The sequence below is a fragment of the Zingiber officinale genome, chromosome 1A, assembly GCF_018446385.1.
Source record: "Zingiber officinale cultivar Zhangliang chromosome 1A, Zo_v1.1, whole genome shotgun sequence".
In the NCBI taxonomy this organism is placed as follows: Eukaryota; Viridiplantae; Streptophyta; class Magnoliopsida; order Zingiberales; family Zingiberaceae; genus Zingiber; species Zingiber officinale.
The window spans coordinates 92,484,568-92,506,312 of NC_055987.1; the positions used below are offsets into that span (position 1 = coordinate 92,484,568).

General features: G+C 40.9%; 1 protein-coding gene and 1 non-coding gene across 2 annotated transcripts; both read right to left on the reverse strand.

The window, feature by feature from the left end:
• Positions 1-402: 402 nt before the first annotated feature.
• Positions 403-849, reverse strand: LOC122000173 (zinc finger and BTB domain-containing protein 11-like). The gene has a single exon (XM_042554669.1). It carries the CDS (start codon positions 847-849, stop codon positions 403-405), a length of 447 nt encoding a protein of 148 aa, XP_042410603.1.
• A 10,961-nt stretch (positions 850-11,810) lies between these two features.
• Positions 11,811-11,916, reverse strand: LOC122039128. Its single transcript, XR_006128023.1, has one exon. It is a non-coding gene; the product is annotated as a small nucleolar RNA R71 (small nucleolar RNA).
• Positions 11,917-21,745: the final 9,829 nt, after the last annotated feature.

A 21,745-nucleotide genomic window follows, 5' to 3' on the forward strand; every position in this document is an offset into this window, starting at 1 on the left:
TTCCCAACTACCTCTGAAGTCTATGACACATGATCTCAATAGGTCCTCTAATGTTTGTATGGTACGTTCCGATTGACCGTCCGTCTGGGGGTGGAAAGCCGTACTGAAACGTAACTCTGTACCCATAGCCTGCTGTAGACTCTGCCAGAAACGTGAAGTGAACCGCGGATCTCTATCCGAAATAATACTGAGAGGTACACCATGTAGCCTGATAATCTCTCTACAATACAACTCTGCTAATCGATCCAATGACTCCGTCCTACGGATCGGAAGGAAATGAGCAGATTTGGTTAATCGATCGACGATCACCCAAATCGTATCATGTGTTCGTCGGGTTCTGGGTAGACCCACGACGAAATCCATCGTGATGTGCTCCCATTTCCATTCCGGTATCTGTATTTTCTAGAGTAAACCAGCGGGTCTCTGATGTTCAGCCTTTACTTGCTGACATACAAGACATCGTGCAACAAAATCCGCAATGTCTTTCTTCATGCCAATCCACCAATATGAACGCCTCAAATCTCTATACATACGTGTACCACCCGAATGAATCGCAAATCTGGACCGGTGTGCCTCCTGAAGTAGGTCTTCCTTCAGGGAAGATGATTCAGGAACACACAATCTCCCCTGGAAATACAGAATCCCGTTTCCGTCGCAAGAAAACCCTGTCTGCTGTCCTGGAATAATCCTGCTACAAAAAAACTGCAGATGTTGATCTGTAGCCTGAGCTTCTTTAATCCTCTCTACCATGGGGGACTGGGCAACCATAGATAACAGAATACCCCGCTCAGTCTGACCCTGCTCCACTAATCCCAACTCAGAAAATTTCTGTACCAGTTCTGTAACCATCACACGGTGACAGGCAAGAACTCCTCCGGATTTCCTACTCAACGCATCAGCTACCACGTTAGCTTTCCCTGGGTGGTAGTTGATCGTACAATCATAGTCCTTCAAGAATTCCATCCATCATCTCTGTCTTAAGTTCAGTTCTTTCTGAGTAGATAGATACTTCAGGCTCTTATGATCCGTGAATATCTCGAAGGTGATCCCGTATAGATGATGTCTCCAGATTTTTAGCGCATATATAATAGCTGCTAACTCCAAGTCATGCACTGGATAATTCTTCTCGTGCTCTTTCAACTGCCGTGAGGCATAAGAAACTACCCGTCCATGCTGCATGAGTACTGCGCCTAACCCCTATAGTGATGCATCTGTATAAAGTACGAAGCCATCATCTCCAGAAGGAAGTACAAGTATAGGTGCAGAAATGAGTCTTCGCTTAAGTTCCTGAAAACTCGTCTCGCAAGACTCTATCCAGCAAAACTTCACCCCTTTCCTGGTTAACTGAGTCAACGGCAAAGCTATGCTAGAGAAGCCCTCAACAAATCTGCGGTAATACCCGGCCAGACCAAGAAAGCTACGAATTTCTTGTACAGACTTTGGCTGCTCCCAACTCGTAACAGCCTCTATCTTTTGTGGGTCCACGGATATACCACTGCTAGAAACAATATGTCCCAGAAAACCCACAGAAGATAACCAGAATGCACATTTGCTGAATTTTGCATAGAGACGTTCTCGCTGGAGCGTCTCCAACACTATATGAAGATGTCGCCCATGCTCTTCTTCGGATCGAGAATATATCAAAATATCATTAATGAACACAATCACGAACTGATCCAAGAACTCAAGAAATACCCTATTCATCAGATCCATGAAGACTGATGGAGCATTGGTAAGCCCAAATGGCATTACCAAGAACTCATAGTGTCCATATCGAGTACGGAAGGCTGTCTTCTGTATATCTGAATCTCTCACACTGAGCTGATGATAGCCAGAGCGCAGATCAATCTTAGAATACACACAAGTATTCTTGAGCTGATCAAACAGATCCTCTATACGTGGCAGTGGATATTTATTCTTAATAGTCACTGCATTCAGCTGCCGATAGTCGATGCATAATCTCATCAATCCGTCCTTCTTCTTCACAAAGAGTACCGGAGCTCCCCACGGAGACACACTAGGACGGATAAACCCTCTATCCAGCAGCTCCTGTAACTGTACTTTTAGCTCCTCCAACTCCTTAGGTGCCATGCAATACGGAGCCTTGGACAACGGTGCTGTCCCCGGGATCAACTCAATCGTGAACTCCACTTGCCTTTTTGGGGGCAAGCCGGGTAATTCTTCTGGAAATACGTCAGGGTACTCCTGAACTATAGGAATGTCAGATAGCTGTGTGGTAGTATCCTGATCAATCTTAATCATAGATAACAAATACCCCCGACATCCTTGAGACAATAATCTCTGAACTTGCATTGCTGAGATGATAGAAATCCCCTCATCCTTGATACCCATGAATACCCAGGATGGTAGACCCGGAGGTATAAATGTAACTACTCTCGTGCTGCAATCAACAGTAGCATAATATCTGGCCAACCAGTCCATACCCAAAATGATGTCAAATTCTAGCATATCTAGAACCTGCAAGTCCACTACAAGGGTCTGACCCTCGAAATCCAATGGACAATCTCTAATCTCCTGACTGATATTAAGTATCTCTCCCAAGGGCAAAGATATTGCTAATGTATGAGTCCGACGAACCGGTAATCTACAAATCTTACTCAGAAATACCCGAGAAATAAAAGAATGGGAACTACCAGTATCTATCAATAATTCAGCCGGAAAAGTATAAACAGTAATCATACCCCGAAAGACCGATCCCTCGGCCCGCTGAGCCTCCTCGCGGGTAACAGCATAAACTCGTCCTACTTCCGGGCCCGACGGCGATACTCCCGTAGTGGGCTGAAACGGTGTTGGTGGAGCCGTGGTGAACTGCTGAGGCTGGTGGGTGGTAGCATACTGCTGCGGCTGGTGAGTGGTAGCATACCGCTGCGGCTGTATCACCGGATAGGAGCTGGGTGGCGTCACAAGGGTCTGTGGTGCCGGATATGTCTGATGCGAAGACACAGCAGGGGCATACTGCATAGCAACTGGTACTGCTGGGTGCTCATGGCCCTGGATGTGATATGCCTGTGCCTGAGCGGGTGGCACACGCTGCTGATATGAAGCACTCTGTGGCCTCTGTGAACCCTTCGACTGTCGAGTCTGAGTAGTACGACTCCCTTGTGGAGTACTCTTAGCCGCCTCCATCTATGCCTTCAGTGTGCATTCATGACTCACATGCCCCGGCAGTTTACAGTAATAGCAAACGTCTTGACCCAATGGACAATTAGGTCTAAGATGCCCCTCAGTACCACATCTGTAACATTTAGGCACACTAGAATAATCCTTCTGAGAAGATTTAGATGAACCAGCTGAGGATCGTCCTATCTTCGTCGATCGATAAGACTCCCCCGAAGTATCCTGGGATCCCTGCCATTTCTTTCGCTTTTTCTGATCCTTATTCTGTCGTTTCTGATTTGGAGTCGTACCCTGGGCCTTCTGCTTATCCTTACCCCGCTCCTGAGAAACTTGCTGCTGTGTCATCTCAATCATCAATGCTCTGTCTAAGGCCTCCCGATAAGTACTAGGGGTAAAACCAGACATCCTGATACGTATATACGCCGCAAGACCCTGGGTAAACTGGTCCAACCGATCGCTGTCCTGAGCAACAAACTACGGGCAGTACTCAGCTAATCGGTTAAACTCCGCATCATACTCCATCACCGAGCGATCTCCCTGCTTCAGACTTAAGAATTCCTGTCGGCGAGCCATACGATAAGGGGCTGGAAAATACTGTCTCTCGAAGGTGTCTCGGAATAAGGTCCAGGTAATACTCTGATCCCCAAACAGTGACCTCTGCATCTTCCACCAAGTAACAGCCTGGTCTCGAAGGTGGTACGCAGCCAGTTCAGCTTTTTCCTCCTCAGTACACGACAAATACTCGAAGGTGTCCTCCACATTTCCCAACCAAGAACGAGCAACACTGGGGTCGGGAACTCCATAGAATAACGTGAATCGATCCTTCACCAATCGGGCCAATAACGGGATCCGAGCTCTATCTTTCGCCCAAGAAGTAGCAGTAGGAGTGGGGACTACAGGTGGTAGTGTAGGAGGAACCAACTGAGGCTGGAAACCCGGATCTCTCGGGGCAACTCGAGGAGTCTGTGCACGACTGTCAATCTCATCCTCGGTAGGATCCCTGACAGAATCCGCCTCGTACTCCACTGGCTCAGCCTCCACTGACTCGGTAGGTTGCTTACGTGGTCGTCCTGGACCACGTCGCTGACTAGGGGCTGCCTCTCTACGCTTCATTCCTGATACCAACAACAAGGTAAGGCTATAGAATTATAGTATAACGGTAAAGTAACTTACATCCTATTGCTTGGAGATATCTTGCCGCTGCCTGGTCCCCATATCCGGAAAGTCATATCGAGGAAGCAAATACGAATCCAAAGTATACCCCTCATAAACTTCAAAATCCTGAGAAAATCCATACTCTCGCAATCCTCGGAAATCCAAAATACGAGAAAGAAGCATCGTAACCTCGAAAATCTAAAATACGGGTACTAGGCATCATAACCTTGGAAATCCAAAACACGAAGAATATACTTCGTACCCCTCAGAACTCTAAAACCCGAGCAACAGAACTCGAAAAACTGAAGCTCTGATACCACTAAATTGTCACGCCTCGGGGAAGTACCTCCCGAAAAATTTCGGCAGCACCTCCCTTGTACCGGTGACAATCTGAACCTCTTATACATGCAAAATACGTCAGCCACATGCGGCTGGGATATATGTGCATAAAAAAAAATAACCACAACCACGCAGTTAAATATCTAGCCCACACGGCTATATCAAAAATACAGCGGAAAAATGAATAAGGAACCCACAAATGCGAAAGACCATAAAACACACCACAGGTATAAGTCCACAATACACGTATCAAACATAATTCATTTTCACAACTCTAAATCCAACAAAGTCGAAGTGTGGGAAAAAGAGAAACAAAACCAGAAAGGGTCTTCGGATATGATGTGGGAAGTGGGACCGGCCAGCAACATACTCCAAGCATCTCCATATCGTCTACCTACTGCCTGAAACCAACATAGTATAGACAGGGTGGTGAGTACAGGGAACTCAGCGGGTATAGACAGAATAAAGCATGGATTACATAATAATATATGAATCAAAGAATACAGTCTCCATATGTAAAGAATAGAATCATGTTGTCCAAAGTATAGCACATCTAACTGTATCTACTACAACAACGGTATATGAATGAACCTGACATAATAAATGCACATAACATAAATGTACATACCCGAAAAGAACCAATACCATGATATCATGATCAGTAAACTCACCGGGGCAACAACGTACTCCTGACACCTGTGCAATACATATACAACTGCAAATATATGTAAAGTAAATGACATGTATGCGACATGGCATCCATATGCAGCATCCATAGCTCAGACAAATGCAACAATACACAATCACATGCAACTAATATCTAGTAGGCATGTATGCAAAAATATCTCCTCAGATGCACCGCGCATCATATGCAAAAGTGCATGCATGCTCCATGGTCACCCCCGCCACCTCTCTAGACACCACGACCCCTGTATGGCCGAGAGGCTTGGGTCCATGACAAACCGTACAAGCCTCCAGTACATGCACCGCTATAGGCGGCCGAAGCGGACGGTCAGCTAAGTAGTTATATAACTACATAGCTACGGGTCCCTGACTACTCACAACTCAAGCCCTCTGACTACTATACCCTCAAGACCCACTGCTCCAGAGTGGTCGAGGCTGACAGAACACTGAGCGGCTGAATGAGCACGACAGGACTAGCTCCACTCCTAGCTACCACTCTCCATCAGTGGCCGAATGGACAGCTATAAACAACCGACGACTCTCTCACCATAAGGGAGACAACAGTCGTCAGTATGCAATGAATGATGACATGATGTGAATAGTCACACTATAAAGATCATCATCCGACCCGTATCCCAACACACCCCCCTAATAAACATCACAAATGTATACACATACTCCCACCTACCCCAAGGTCAACTAACCATGCAACTCCAATAACATATACCCGTCACGTGTATACTCGACATCAATATGCATGATACATATACTAACCGTACAAAATGGACATATCTATGATGCAAACTCTACTTATGCATAATCGCAGAGTTCCGATATCAAGGGTGAGACTGTATCGAGGTAAACGAGATCATAACAAAGCTTAGAACAGAAGGTAACACGCAGGAACAAAATAAAGAATTAAGGTAATGCAACCTAAGTTTCCAACAATAACCATGCTTTATAGTTCAAAGAACTAAATAGGAAAAAGGAAAGAAATGCCAGCCTCGATATATCCAGTATCAACCGAACCACCCCACGTCTCGCTGCTCGTCTAGATCAAGGTCCTGTATCACACATACAGTTCATGTAATATACATATACTACACATAAATGAATCACCTATGAATAAATAACCAATTCTAAAATAATAGCCAGTTGTAATTACTACTTTCCATTATCACCTAACGAGAAGCTAACCTTAACATTATGGACTTGACTTCAGATCTAGGTTAATCTACATGTATAACCTTTAATTATCCAACATAATCACACTTACCACTGTTAACCAATATTGCTCCACACAATCCACAGTAGTTAGTTCCACTGAGACAGCACATAAAAGGAGCTTCTAACACCTAAACACACCAAATCCGGTTAATTCTGCTAGTGATCTAGATCATGGACTCTAAGGATTCAGTGTTAACAATCTATTGGATACACGGATTGGTCAAGAAAATATGATTTAAACAATGCATCAATCCCCTACATAGAGGACTACCTATTATATCTCCACCAACCAGAACAAGAAGGAAGAGCAGCCAGAAATCATCAAACAATCTGTTAACAACAACAACAAGCTGATGTCCTTACCTCTGCTTCTTCTATCGTCGGAGATGATCACAACTCCGGTGGAAGAACTAATCCAACCAATTTGTGGTGGCCGGAATCACCACAGCACCTCTGTTTTCAGAATCAAAACCATTCGAATCATTACCAGAAGGAGGATCAGAACCCAAATTTAGGATAGAAACCAACCCTTACCTCCAATACCCCGATTAGGGCTCGGTCTTGTTCTTGCTAACAAAGAGAGAAGAGATCGGAAACCCTAATGCACAACCAAAACCTACCCGAATCACATCAGAAAGAAGATCAAAGAATCGATTTCAAGACCCAAACCAACTTCCTACCTCCAGGAATCACAGCTAGGGCTCGATCTGTGCTTGCCGACGAACAAAGAAGAGACCGGGAAGGGACAATGGTTGTTACTTCCTCCACACAAGCGATGCTGGCCTGATCCAACACCGGCACGCTCGATTCTCTCCCAACCACAAGCGAGATCGACGGATTCGGGGGTCCAAACCTACTGTTCGCCGAGATCAGAGAAGGGGAAAGGTCGGAAAGAAGAAGGGTTGGGATATAGCTAACCTTTTCCTCCCACGCTCCAAGATTTGCTCCTCGTCGGTGACACCGAGAGAGGAAAGGGGAGAACCGGCGATCGCTGAGGTAGGCGTCGGGAGCTCACGCGAGAGAGAAAGAGGAAGAAAAGGATCGGGTGGGTTTGAGGGCTCGGGTGAGGAAATGAGGCTATTAATAGTAACTTAGGGTTAAGGGAATTAAACCCTAAGTACTCCTCCTTAATTAGACTCTCACTCGTATATTTACAACTAGGCCCCCACTCCTATCCCCGTGAAATTAGCCATACGACCTCCAGAAAAATCCAGAAAAATACCTATAATTTCCGAAAACTTTCGCAAGGATATTCTATGATAGCCCTAAAATAAATTCGCATATCTTACACATCATCTCCTCTTCTTTTATAAATCTTGCTCATGGCAAAAAAGGAAAGTTTTAAACATAATTATAACTTTCTTATTTGTGGCATCCCATTAAAAAGGAAATTTTAACAACAATTAAAATCTCTCTTTTCTAAATTTCTTAGTGTACATGACAATAAAGGAAAGTTTTAAAATTAATCTCTCTCTTTTAAAACATGTAGACAACTACAAAAAGGAAAGATTAATTAAAACTTATTTTTTTAAATCATGGTTACAAAAAAAGGAAAGTTTTATCAAAAATTAAAATCTCTCTTTTAAACATTATAAATAACTACAAATAAGGAAAGATTTTACCAAAATTAAAATATCTCTTTAATCTTTTGTAGATAGCTATAAAAGGAAAGATTTTAAAATTTTAAAACTCTCTTTTAAAACTATGAGGGTGACTATAAAAAGAAATTTTAAAATTAAAATTTCTCTTTTAAATCCCTTCAAGAATGGCTACAAAAGGAAAGATTTTAACAAAAATAAAATCTCCCTTTAATCTAATGGTGTCGTTAGCCCCATGCTTGGACACCAAGCATGGCTTGGCCGACCACCTCTTGTGCTCCAAGCTTATGCTTGGTCGGCCCCCTTGCACCAAGCAAGGATGTGTCTGGCCTATTACTTGGGTAAGAAGTGGACTTGGTGGATACAAGGATTTATAGAGGCTACAACAGGGACCGAGAGGAGGAATTGGTTTTGGTCTCCTGATGAGCTTGAGCTTCCTATGTTCGCCCCGAATACCCAACTCAAGTTCATCAATAATAACTCATACCACTAAAGAGCTATTATTGAACTACTGCATCAATCCCATATTACATTATGGGCTCCTTCTTATTATGAGTATGTTAATCTCCCTGTGTTAAAGATATCGAATGCCCATTAATCAAATGAGTTACTGTCACTCACTTAATTAACAACTAGCTCCAAAAGTAGTACCACTCAACTTTTTTGTCATGCTGATGTGCGTAGATTATATACACTTTTATGCATGCTTTGACGCACATCTACTTGTATTTCATTAACATAATCTATGTTTAGTGCACCCTATTTCATTGTAATGTCATACTTCCATTATATTTTATTCGAAGATCTGCTCTTTGCTTGTTTTGATTGATAGGACATGATTTGGAGCAAAAACGGAGCTTAAATGAAGTCTAGAGCTTTCAGAGTGTCACAAGCATGCAAAAACTAAATCCTTGAAAGTTCTGGCCGTGTGGAGACCACATGACCATGTGGAGGCCGTGTTGGGGATGTGTTGAGGCCATGTGAATGTCACACGGCCGTGCGAAGGCCATGTGGAACTTTTAACACTGTAGACCAAAAGTAAAATGGCCATAATATTATGCTCGATTGGAGTTTTGGGCTGTTATTTATACCAATTTGTAGATAACTTCAAGATCTACAACTTTGATGAAGACTTAAACCATAGAAAACCCCATATTGATGGTGTAAAAGATGCTACAATGAAACATAGCCATTTAGAGCTATGACAAGGGGTGTGCAATGGCCATGCAGGGGGTGTACAAGGGCTGTGCAAGGGCCATGCAAGGGTCGTTCAAGGGGTGCGCAAGGGCTATGCAAGGGGTGTGTGAGAACCACATGCCCATGACATGGCCGTGTCACATTTGCAGAGCTAAAGCAGTACATGGTCGTGTCCCAGACACGGCCGTGAAAGCCTACCAGAGCCAAAGAAATACATGGTCATGTAGATCTACACGGCCGTGCAACATTTCCAAAAGCTAAGAAAGTCCTGGCCGTGTCCCAGACATGACCATGCAGGAGTTCTATAGCCAGAGGCAGAGCAGGTCGTGTAGATCTACACGGCCATGCAAGGGGGCAGTGGCAGAGCATGTCACGACCATGTGAGCATCACACGGCCGTGTCACCTGGGCTGTAAAGGAGATGGACCAAGCTGTGTGAGCTTCATACGGCCATGTCTTGGGGTCGTGTGGCGCCCAAACCCCAACTCTATATAAGGGTTTCTTCCTCATTTGAAAGGGGAATTCTTTATTTTGGTAGAAATCAAGATTTGGGGCAATCCTCCACCTTCTTGGAGGGATTTTCCGGTGATCTAAGGGCGGATCTTCAATAAATCGACTCCGGGGAACGAGGATTGGATCCAAAGACGGTTCTTCATCATAGATAAGCTTTTCTTCCCTTTTCTCTTCTTGGGTTTGGGATCAAGATGCTTGTTATTTTCTTGTCTTTGGATTCCTCTTCTTGCTCTATGGATTAGATGTCTATGTTCTAGGATGGAGGAAGTATTTTAATGTGAATTTGATGTAAACTCTTGTGAATTTACCAATTTCCTATTTCTATAATTTTGCCCTGTTTGTATCTATTTGATCTTGTGTGGATTGTTGTGATTGGGCTTAATTACCACACTTGATTGAATGTTTGGGTATCTTGTGGATCTTGTAAAGGTGATTCCTCACTCGATTATTCGAGGGATGTTCGTGACAAACAAGCTTATGTAAGGACGTTTGAGGGATGATCTTGAGGGTGAAATAAGGGCATTCAAGGGGGTAGGATAGATTGGATGGATTAATCTTTCATATCTTGATGAGGTTGAGAGGTAATGAATTTTTATGTTGATTTTTCGAGGGACGCACGTGACAGGCAAGCTGTGTAAGGACAACATATGAATCATTCCTAATTGATCGTATTTAGGTATTGATTTCAGTCCTAGGCCATTTGTCTATTGTAAGAGAGAACCGACAACCTTCTACAAATGTTGGACAATTGAGGAATATGATTTGGTAGATCACCTATATTGAATAACATTACAAAGAAATCGAAACTCCTAGAACATCCTTAATCATAGCCCTTATTCTTGTTTCTAATCTTTTATCTCTATTCTTTACTTTTCATAGTTGCACTAGTTTTCATAAATTAATTGACTAGTTGTTTAGCTAATTCGTATTGAGATATCTTTAGTGCTTATATCAGTCCCTGTGGATACGATATCTTTCTTTATTACTGATGACGTATCCGTACACTTGCGGATCGCTATAAATTTTTATCGTCGTTGCCGGGGACTGCGCTATAACATTAGAGATTATCAATTAAGTTAGACTGAACATAATTTTCCTTTTCTTTTCATTAACATAGTTGTAACTAATCTTTAGAATTCTATTTTCATAATTTTTGCATATCTTTTTACTTCTTGACAATTTGTTTTGTTGCAATTCTAATTCTAATTCTAATTCTGCATTCTTGATTTCTAGCATTCTAGTCTAGCTTTTCTCTATTTTTCTTTTTATCTAAATTTTTTCCTACTTTTCTTTTGTAAACATATCTTACAATCTTGTTCTTGTGTATGTGAAGATCAAACTTTGTAAAAGCATCAAGAATAACAAGAACTTATAAACACATTAGTTTATTAACATCTGAATTATTCTAGACATTTTTCTTTTTCCTTTTGTCTTTTCTTTCTTGTTTTCATTATGCACTTCCTTTCTTGCAATATAAATTCTGCATTTTCTTTCTTACTTTTAATATTGCATTTTATTTCTTGTCTTTGACTCTTCAATTTTTTTCCCCTTCTAATAATTTTTTCTTGAATATCCATGAGCACTAACATGTCAAGCAGACCCATGAGAAATTTTTCTACACCCTTTTCTACAAGATTTTTATCTCCGATTGTGCAACCTCAAATTGAAGCATAAAGTTTTCAACTAGACCTAGATTTAATTTTCATGATACAAGGTCACAAATTTGGAGGAGAAGTATCAGAAAGTCCTTATCTACATCTTGAAACATTTTTAGAGATTTGTGATATGGTGAAATGTGATGGAGTGTCAGTAGATGCAGTTCGATTGATGGCATTTCCTTTCATCATCAAGGATAAAGCAAGGTCTTGGTTATATTCTCTCCATCCTCAAAGTATCACAAGTTCGGAGCAATTGGAGAAGCAATTTCTGAATAATTTTTTCCCTCCAAGCAGAATAGTGTATATGAGGAATTGCATAACAAATTTTGCTCAGACATATGGTGAATCATTATTTGAAGCATGAGATAGATTCAAGAGTCTTCAAAGACAGTGCCCTCATCATGGTTTTGAAAAATGGTTGATTTTGCACATATTCTATGGGGGGATTTCTTTTTCAGACAAGAGTTTATTGGATTCATCAGTTGGAGGATCTTTTATGGACAAAAGTATAGATGAAGCATATATGTTAATTGATCAAGTGACATTGAACCTCCATGAATGGTCGAACATAAGTTGGATGAAATTTCCCTCAAATATTTATGAAGTGTAAGTCATAAATGCTATAGAGCCTGTCAAACAAATTGTAACTCAACCATCTATGAGTCTTGAAAATCACAAGTCACAGAATGAGGATTTCAAATATTTGGGGGCAAAGATTGAAAGTATTGTTTTAAAATGGTTTAAAGAAGATCTCCCTCCTTCGCAGACAAGATCTAGTGAAAAGTGTGATGATGTTGGGTTATTGATCACACCAACACTTGATAAGCAAGTTGGACGTCCTCCAAAAGCTCAAAAGGAATTTGGGAAAAAGGAAGTTCAAACTTTTCTAGGACCTTCACTAAGGGTTCCTTTTCCTTAAAGGTTAGTGGAGGTCAATGAAAATAAAGATTTCGACAAATCCTGTGACACTAATATGGTTGAGTGCAGGTTTTTGAATGTATATGAAAATGATGACTCTTCATATGAGGATTTTATTGATAATGCAGTGGTAAATATGTTTCCAGATATACCTTAAAATTTTATAGGGTGTTATAATGACATTAAATTTTCAGATGGTGAATGTGATGTGGTAGATCAATTTAAAACAGCAAGTGAAGTTATTGATCCTCTTGTTATTGATTCTCCTATTGAGGATGTAGATATTGATTTATTTTTTGATGTATGTGTTGATGATGATGATATGGAAGAATATGTAGAGAGCTGTGTTGTGGAAGCAACATCTCAAGGATCACCACCTTTGTCCACAAAACCTTTAGAGGTTGTAAGAATTGATCATGTTGTGGAACAATGTGTAGGGACTTTTGCAGAGCTAGCAGAGTCTCAAGAATCACCATCATTGGTATCATCAACACCTGAGCTAGAGTTAGAACCATCATTTGATTCAGAGGAAGTCACATCTACATGTTTAGAAATTTCAGGTATCTCTCAGCAAAGTAAGGTTAATATTTCTTGTGATCTTTTGGAAAATTTCATAGAGGTACCTATCATTGACTTTTTTGGATGTGATTCAGTTTTTATTTCTTATTCTACTTATCTTAATATGGTTATGGCTCTATCTTATCTAATATGTTTGTAGGAGATTTGTATTTTCTTTGCATGTGCCGATTTCACTTGGGCTAATAATTGGAAGCTCGCACTGAACCGTCTTCGACAACCTGAGAGAACTTCAAAGAAGACGAAGATGGAGAGAACAATACTTCATTTTGTAATTCCTATATTGGAAGCCCCCTCTATAATAAGAGCCCTCGGTAGGAGGGTGTTGAAATATCTTACCCCTCCAAGAGCGAGATTTAGATTAATCTTATGAGGTGGTCGAGCTAATGACCTTAAACAAGTGCTTCTTGGGAAGCAACCCAAGTTCTTCAATCTTGTTTTCATTCATATTTTTAGTTTCATTTCTTTCTTTATACTAAATTTATATCCTCTACTTAGTTTTTGTTGTCTATTTTCTTTTATAGGACTCAAAGATTAGGAGGAGTGCAACTACATGATGGAGATTTGGCACACATCATTTGGTAACTTCTCTTACTTTTAATATCCTCCACATTATATTTAGTTTTCATTGGGACAATGAAAAGTTTAAGTCGGGGGGAGGGTGGTGCATTAGATGCATTTGGTTTAGTTTGCTCATTTCTTTTTGCCTAATAAAATTTGCTAGTTGCATCATTCATCACATCATGTTTATTTGTCCTTATTGAAAAATACTAGCATGCTTATTCTAGATTCCATGTGGTTTATTGGTTACTTATGGTGCTATTATGTTTAGTGATCTATCTTTTTCTATCTATGATAGCATGAAGTGAGCAATGTTTTTTACTATAAGAGTTTAAGTATTGGCCTTATTTTAGGATCTTTATACACTATGCCTATTTTTGAAGGTTGATAACTCTAAAATAGTCATGATTCATAGAATTGGACTAGTACTTGTGCTTTTATGGTGACCTCTCAACTACATTTTGGTTACTGGATAAACTCAAATCATGTAAGCTCATTCGAAAAAATCAATCCCAAGAAAAAAATGAAAGTTTGTTCAAGTTTGATACTTTAAAAACATTCAAAGAAAAAAATAGTTATCGTGAGTGGAAACTAGTAATTCACCCCTTTGAGGCCGAGTTAGGTTACTGGAGAAATGAATGCTATGTTTCTTTTGATACTGAGTATTCCTTTGAGACCTTGTGTAGACGATGCATAGCATTTTTAAGGAGAACGAACCTTGCGTGTGGCAGGTAAGTGCCTATCACCGGAAGTATAAGGAATATAATTTTATGACGACTTGACTAGACTTAGGGATTGAAACTTGATAAACATAGGCCACTTTTGCACTGAGCACGAAGGACTACTATTTAGGTCATACTCAAACTACTTTTGTATTGTCATGCCCCTAGAGGAGTCCTTACGGAGTCCTTACCAAAAAATTTCGGCAGCATCTCCCCTGTACGGGTGACAATCTGAGGCATACATACATACAAAATACAACAGCCATATACAGCTGGAATATATATACACAACCACGCAGTTATATAATCAGCCCACTCGGCTGGAACAGAAATAAACACAACCACGCAATTATATGATATATATTAATCAGCTCACACGGCTGTACTAAAATCAACGCAGCGGAAATCACAAACAACGATCACAAAACACAAATCAACTGACTGCGAGCCGGCTCGGCTTAACACAATAATATCAAACCAAATACAAGAGAACACAAATACATAAACAAGTATAAAACCCAAAATACAAATAGCGTAAGAAATACCAAAATCGTAAGGTCATCCTCGAATGTGACGTGGAACTGGCGGACAGGATCTCCAGGCGACTCCATAAATCGTTTACCTGCTACCTGGTGAAATTACCAATATACGGAGTGGTGAGTATAAAGACTCAGCGGGTAATAGACAGATAGTGCATGAGTATAGTAAATCAAACTAGAGATGCAAAGGTATACAGTCTCGTATGGTAATAGCAGATACTACAGTGATATCCTAATAAGTGTCCATACCTGAAACCATATCCTAGGCTAGTAGTAAAAGGTAAAGTGTAGCAAAGTCCTGCTACAGTACTGCTCAGAACTACATGGTATCGTGTGAGGTATATACATGTCAACAGTAAGCAAGTCAGTGTCTAAACACATATCACAGGTATAAATATCAACCTATGTAAGCATAATAGCATAAATAAACAACAACAGCATAAGCTAATAACAACAGCATAGATAAGCAACAACAGCATAAGTAAACAACCAGCAGATATAATAACAACAGCATATGTACGGATGGTCACCCCGCCCACCTCTCTGCACCACGACCCCTGTATGGTCGAGAGGCCGGATCGATGACAACTGTACGACACTCCAGCCGCCACTACTCTCGAGTGACCGAGTGGACAGTTGCATAGTAGCTGAATAGCTACGTCTGTGACGGGGGTCCCTGCTGCCCGTAACTCCAGCCGCCACTACCCATGAGTGGCCGAGCGTGCGGCCCTGGCCAACGACCGCCTCAACCACAAGGGAGACAGGATCGTCGGCAATGCATGAAATGACATGATGCGAACAATGCAACAGTCATCATATATATATAAACAGAAACAGGTATGCTACATGAAGCCTGCATGCTCAGTAATGTGTGTAAATAAACAGCAATCAAAGCATGTAAACATGATATCAGGTGTCTATATATATCCAATACCTAATGTATAATGTCTGGCATCTGGTATCTGGTATCTGATACCTAGTAATATAGTATCTGCTAAATATCATCGATAGCAACGAGAGACTGTATAGATACAGAAAACGAGTAGCTCAAAGATTGAGTGAAAGTATCAAATGCAGGAAAAATAAGAGTGGAGTCAAGATAGATACAGCAACTATCTGAACAAAAAGCTCATGCACTAGGATCAAAATACTAAAGAGATAAAGCAAGAAGTACCCGCCTTTATCTGTTGATCGTGTCCCGAAATCCGACATCGAGATGCTCGTCCCGAAACAAAGTCCTGCGATCACATAGTCTATTTAGCTAATTACATAGGAAGTAAATAACCAAACAGAATCCCTATTCAAATTAGGGTAACGCTAATCAAACATGATCCTTGAGTAATCCCCCAATCAACCTTAATTATACTACAACCTAATTAAGTTAGGTTTACACATAAATCACCAACTAATCCAATCATTTAATCCTTGAGTTTCTCAACTTAACATGAATCCATTAATTCATTTACAATCCAATCCTGGCATCAATCATCAATAATCAACCAATTCTATAATATGCTAATAATAATCATGCATCCACCTATATAAATCATTCACCAAATAACCATTATAAATCCAACATACATAGTTTATCCACGAGATCAATTGCTAACTAGAAATCTGACAACTAATATAACTCATGAATAAATTCCTAAATTCCAATTTCTAACACAGGATCAACCCATTTCATTACCTAAAGATAACATACCTTAGCTTCCTCCAACAATTTCAGATCTGACCCAAGATCAATCTCAACTAATACAATCCCTGATCATATTACACACAGAAACATCTCCAGCAACCTAAACAGAACAACACTTTGATTCTGTTATAAACCCCAAATCAATCAATACATAAAACTCTACTGGTTAACCATGTATTGCACCCAATTCAAACTGAATCCAACACCTAGGTCTACAGATCTAACATCTGGAGTCGTAGAGCCTTAACTAATGCGTCTCGGATGAAGAATAACTGCTGGGAGTTATAGCCGAGCTTCTCACAGTGAGCCACTGCCAAGAAGCAACCCTCAGTTAACCTAATTTTTACTCTACTGACCTCAAATCTCAGATCTTCAAAGCTATCAACCAAAGAAAAACAATTGGCGTACCTTAACCTAACTCAGTATCGGAAACCCCCAAAAATGGCGAAGACGTATGCTCAGCTTCAGGACTCGGGAAGACGAGAAGTCACCTTCCAAACTGCCGATCACCACCGATTCCAGCGCTCCAAATCCAGCAAAGCAAGGGCTCGGATTCTCCACCTCTTGGTCGGGAGCACGACGACTGACCTGGTGTGCTAGTGCGGTGAGGTAGACTCAAATTAGGGTTTGGCTCGGCGAAACCTGTGGGTAGCCAACGCGCCGGCTGACTCCTGATCGGGATCATCCTCAAAGGAGGAGAAGGTCGACAGTGATGCTCGGCAATCGATGGAGGATGGCGCGGCCTCGGGTGGCAGCGGTCGCGTTAGGCAGTGGCGAGAGGGAGAGCAACAGTGGAGATGGCTAGGGCACGGTGAAGAGGTAGCTCGTGTACCTGGTTTTCCGGCGAGTATCCGCGGCTAGGGATGTAAGAACAATGGCCGGATTGAGGGTTGGCAGTCGGCGCCGGTGAGAAGAGATGGAGGCTAGGGCACGAGTGAAGAAGATGAGAATGGGGCTCGGGTGAGAAGGCGTGCGGCAGTGAGATCTCGGCGACAAAGAGCAAGAGGGAGGAAGGGATCGGCGCTTTCATATGGTTAGGGCACAGTAACAATAAGATTTATATACTTAGGTTTGCTTAATTAAATCCTAAGTACATTCCTCAATCAATTCCCACATTTGGGTATTCTAAAGAGGTTTTCTCGCAACCCATAATTAATCCCCTTAAACTACGCCAAACGGACTCCGAAAAATTCTCAGAAAATTTCCAAAAATTCCTGAAAAATCCAATAAGATTATTTGTCCAATAACCTTATTATTTAAATATTATTTGGGTGTTGTATTTTACATGTATCTTGCTCACCAATAAAATCATCTGATAGGATTAGATTGACTTGCTAAATATTATGATGTACTATTTAACCACATGAATCTAGATTGCGGGTTTTGCTTGAGGACAAGTAAAAGTTTAAGTCTGGGGGTGTGATGTGCGTAGATTAATACACTTTTATGCATGCTTTGACGAACATCTACTTATATTTCATTAGCATAATCTATGTTTATTGCACCTTATTTCATTGTAATGTCATACTTCCATTATATTTTGTTCGGAGATATGCTTTTTGCTTATTTTGATTGATAGGACAAGATTTGGAGTAAAAACGAAGCTTAAATGAAGTCTAGAGCTTCCAGAGTGTCACAGACATGCAAAAACTAAATCCTTGCAAGTTCTGGCCGTGTGGAGGCCGTGTTGGGGGTGTGTTGAGGCCGTTTGAATGTCACACGGCCGTGCGAAGGCCGTGTGGAACTTTTAGCACTGCAGACCAAAAGTAAAATGGTTTTAACATTGTGCTCGATTGGAGTTTTGGGCTGTTATTTATACTGATTTGTAGATAACTTCAAGATCTACAACTTTGATGAAGACTTCAACCATAGAAAACCCCATATTAATGGTGTAAAAGACACTACAATGAAACATAGCCATTTAGAGCTATGACAAGGGCCATGACAAGGGGTGTGCAAGGGCCATGCAAGGGGTGTGCAAGGGTTGTGCAAGGGCCATGCAAGGGTTGTGCAAGGGGTCTGCAAGGGCCATGCAAGGAGTGTGTGAGAACCACATGCCCATGACATGGCCGTGTCACATTTGCAGAGCCAAAGCAGTACATGGCCGTGTCCCAGACACGACCGTGCAAGCCTACCAGAGCCAAAGCAGTACATGACCGTGTAGATCTACACGGTCGTTTAACATTTCCAGAAGCTAAGAAAGTCCTGGTCGTGTCCCATACACTACCGTGTAGGAGTTCCAGAGCTAGAGGCAGAGAAGGTCGTGTAGCTCTACACGGTCGTGCAAGGGGGCAGTGACAGAGCATGCCACGACCATGTGAGCATCACACGGCCGTGTCACCTGGGTAGTGAAGGGGATAGACCAGGCCGTGTGAGCTTCACACGGTCATGTCTTGGGGCCGTGTGGCTCCCAAACCCCAACTCTATCTAAGGGTTTCTTCCTCATTTGAAAGGGGAATTCTCCCTTTTGGGAGAAATCAAGATTTGGGGTGATCCTTCACCTCCTTGGCGGGATTTTCCGATGATCTAAGGGCGGATCTTCAACGAATCGACTCCGGGGAATGAGGATTGGATCCAAAGGCGGTTCTTCATCATAGATAAGCTTTTCTTCCCTTTTCTCTTCTTGGATTTGGGATCAACGTGCTTGTTATTTTCTTGTCTTTGGATTCCTCTTCTTGCTCTATGGATTAGATCTCTATGTTTTAGGATGGAGGGAGTATTTGTAATGTGAATTTGATGTAAACTCTTATGGATTTACTAATTTCATATTTCTATGATTTTGCCCTGTTTGTATCTATTTGAGCTTGTGTGGATTGTTGTGATTGAGCTTAATTACCACAATTGATTGAATGTTTGGATATCTTGTGGATCTTGTAAAGGTGATTCCTCACTCGATTATCTGAGGGGCGTTCATGACAGACAAGCACGTGTAAGGACGTTTGAGGGATGAACTTAAGGGTGAAATAAGGGCATTCAAGGGGGTAGGATAGATTGGATGCATCAATCTTTCATATCTTGATGAGGTTGAGAGGTAATGAATTTTTATGTTGATTTTCCGAGGGACACACGTGACAGGCAAGCCCATGTAAGGACAACATAGGAATTATTCATAATTGATCACATTTAGGTATAGATTTCAGTCCTAGGTCATTTGTCTATTGCAAAAGAGAATCGACAACCTTCTACAAATATTGGGCAATTGAGGAATATGATTTGGTAGATCACCTATATTGAATAACATTACAAAGAAATCGAAACTCCCAGAACATCCTTAATCATAGCCCTTATTCTTGTTTCTAATCTTTTATCTCTATTCTTTACTTTTCATAGTTGCACTAGTTTTCATAAATTAATTGACTAGTTGTTTAGCTAATTTTTATTGAGATATCTTTAGTGCTTATATCAGTCCCTGTGGATACAATATTTTTCTTTATTACTGACGACGTATCTGTACACTTGCGGATCGTTAACACATGTTGGACTAAGTCCACCTACAGGGTTTACATGACAATCCTTATGAGCTCCTCAAGGGTACATCATCAACCTAGATTACTAGGACACAGTTTCCTTCTATAATCAACAACACACCATATAAATAGTATTATTTTCTAACTTATCGGGCCTATTGATCCAACTGAATAAATCTCACCCATTGATAAATTAAAGAAATAAATACTAAGTATATGTGTTTGTTATTATATCGGGATTAAGAACACACACTTCCATAATAACAGAGGTCCTGTTCTTTTATGCAGTCAGCATAAAAAGAACAACCTCAAATGGTCCTGCTCAATACACTCATAGTATACTAGTGTAATTTTATAGTCAAGATAAACTAATGTCAAATTACACTACAACCACTCCAATGGTTTATCCCATTCAATCTTGGTTGTGAGCTACTATTTATAATCTATAAGGAATTGATAATATGATCTTCTATGTGACACCACACACTATGTTATCTACAATATAAATTAAATGGATAACTACATTTAACATAAATACAGATATTTGACCAATGTGATTCTTATTTCAAAATGTTCATACAAAAAACTAGACTTTTAGTATACATACAAACAATCTCCCACTTATACTAAAAGACTATGCTGCCATATATACTGCCATACATCTGATTTCCATCCTCTCAATATGCCCATCAAAAGCTCTCACTGGAAAGGCCTTAGAGAAAGGATCTGCCAGGTTATCTACTGATGTAATCTTGGCAACAACAACCTCTCCTCGTATTAGGTGGTACTTGTGCTCTATGTATTTACTTGCCTTATGGGCTCGTGGTTCTTTCGAGTTTGCTGCTGCACTACTATTATCACAATAAACTGTAACAATTTTGGGCAAACTAGGAATCACATCTATGTCCATCATGAAGTTTCAGAGCCATACAGCTTCTATGGTTGCCTCAGAGGCTGCCACATACTCAGCTTCCATGGTAGAGTCTGAAATGCATTTCTACTTAACACTCCTCCATTGTTATGGCTCCACCTCCTAAAGTAAACATAAAACCCCGAGGTCGAATTACTATTGTCCTTATTAGTCCGAATCTGTGTAACCCACAAGGAGCAAATCATCTGCCTTATAAACTAGCATATAATCTCTAGTCCTTCTCAGGTACTTTAATATATGCTTTACGACAGTGTCCTGGTCTTGGGTGACTTTGATATCTACTAATCATGCCCATGGCAAAACAGATATCCAGTCTCGTACATAGCATTGCATACATTAGGATTCCTACAACCGAAGCATAAGGAACCGCTTCATCTCCTCTATCTCCTTTGATGTCTGAGGAGGCATCTCTTTAGATAAGGGTACTCCATGACGAAAAGGTAGAAAACCTTTCTTGGAGTTTTGCATGCTAAAACGAGCTAGAATAGTATTGCTGTATGAAGTTTGGGATAAGGACAATATCCTTTTCTTGCGATCCCTTATTACTTTGATCCCAAGAATATGGCCACATTCTCCCAAGTCCTTCATATCAAAACACTTGGACAACCATACCCTTACGTCTAACAACACTTTGACATTATTGCCAATGAGCAAAATATCATCTACGTATAGTACAAGAAATACCACCACATTTCTATCACTCTTCTTGTATACACAAGACTCATCTAGACACTGAATGAATCCATAAGACTGGATAACTTCATTAAACTAGATGTTCCAAGATCTCGAAGCTTGCTTCAGTCCATAAATAGACTAATTGAGCT

Coding starts and splice junctions, on each gene's coding strand:
- LOC122000173 (XM_042554669.1), bottom strand. CDS start 849: ATGGTTACAGAACTGGTACAGAAATTTTCTGAGTTGGGATTAGTGGAG.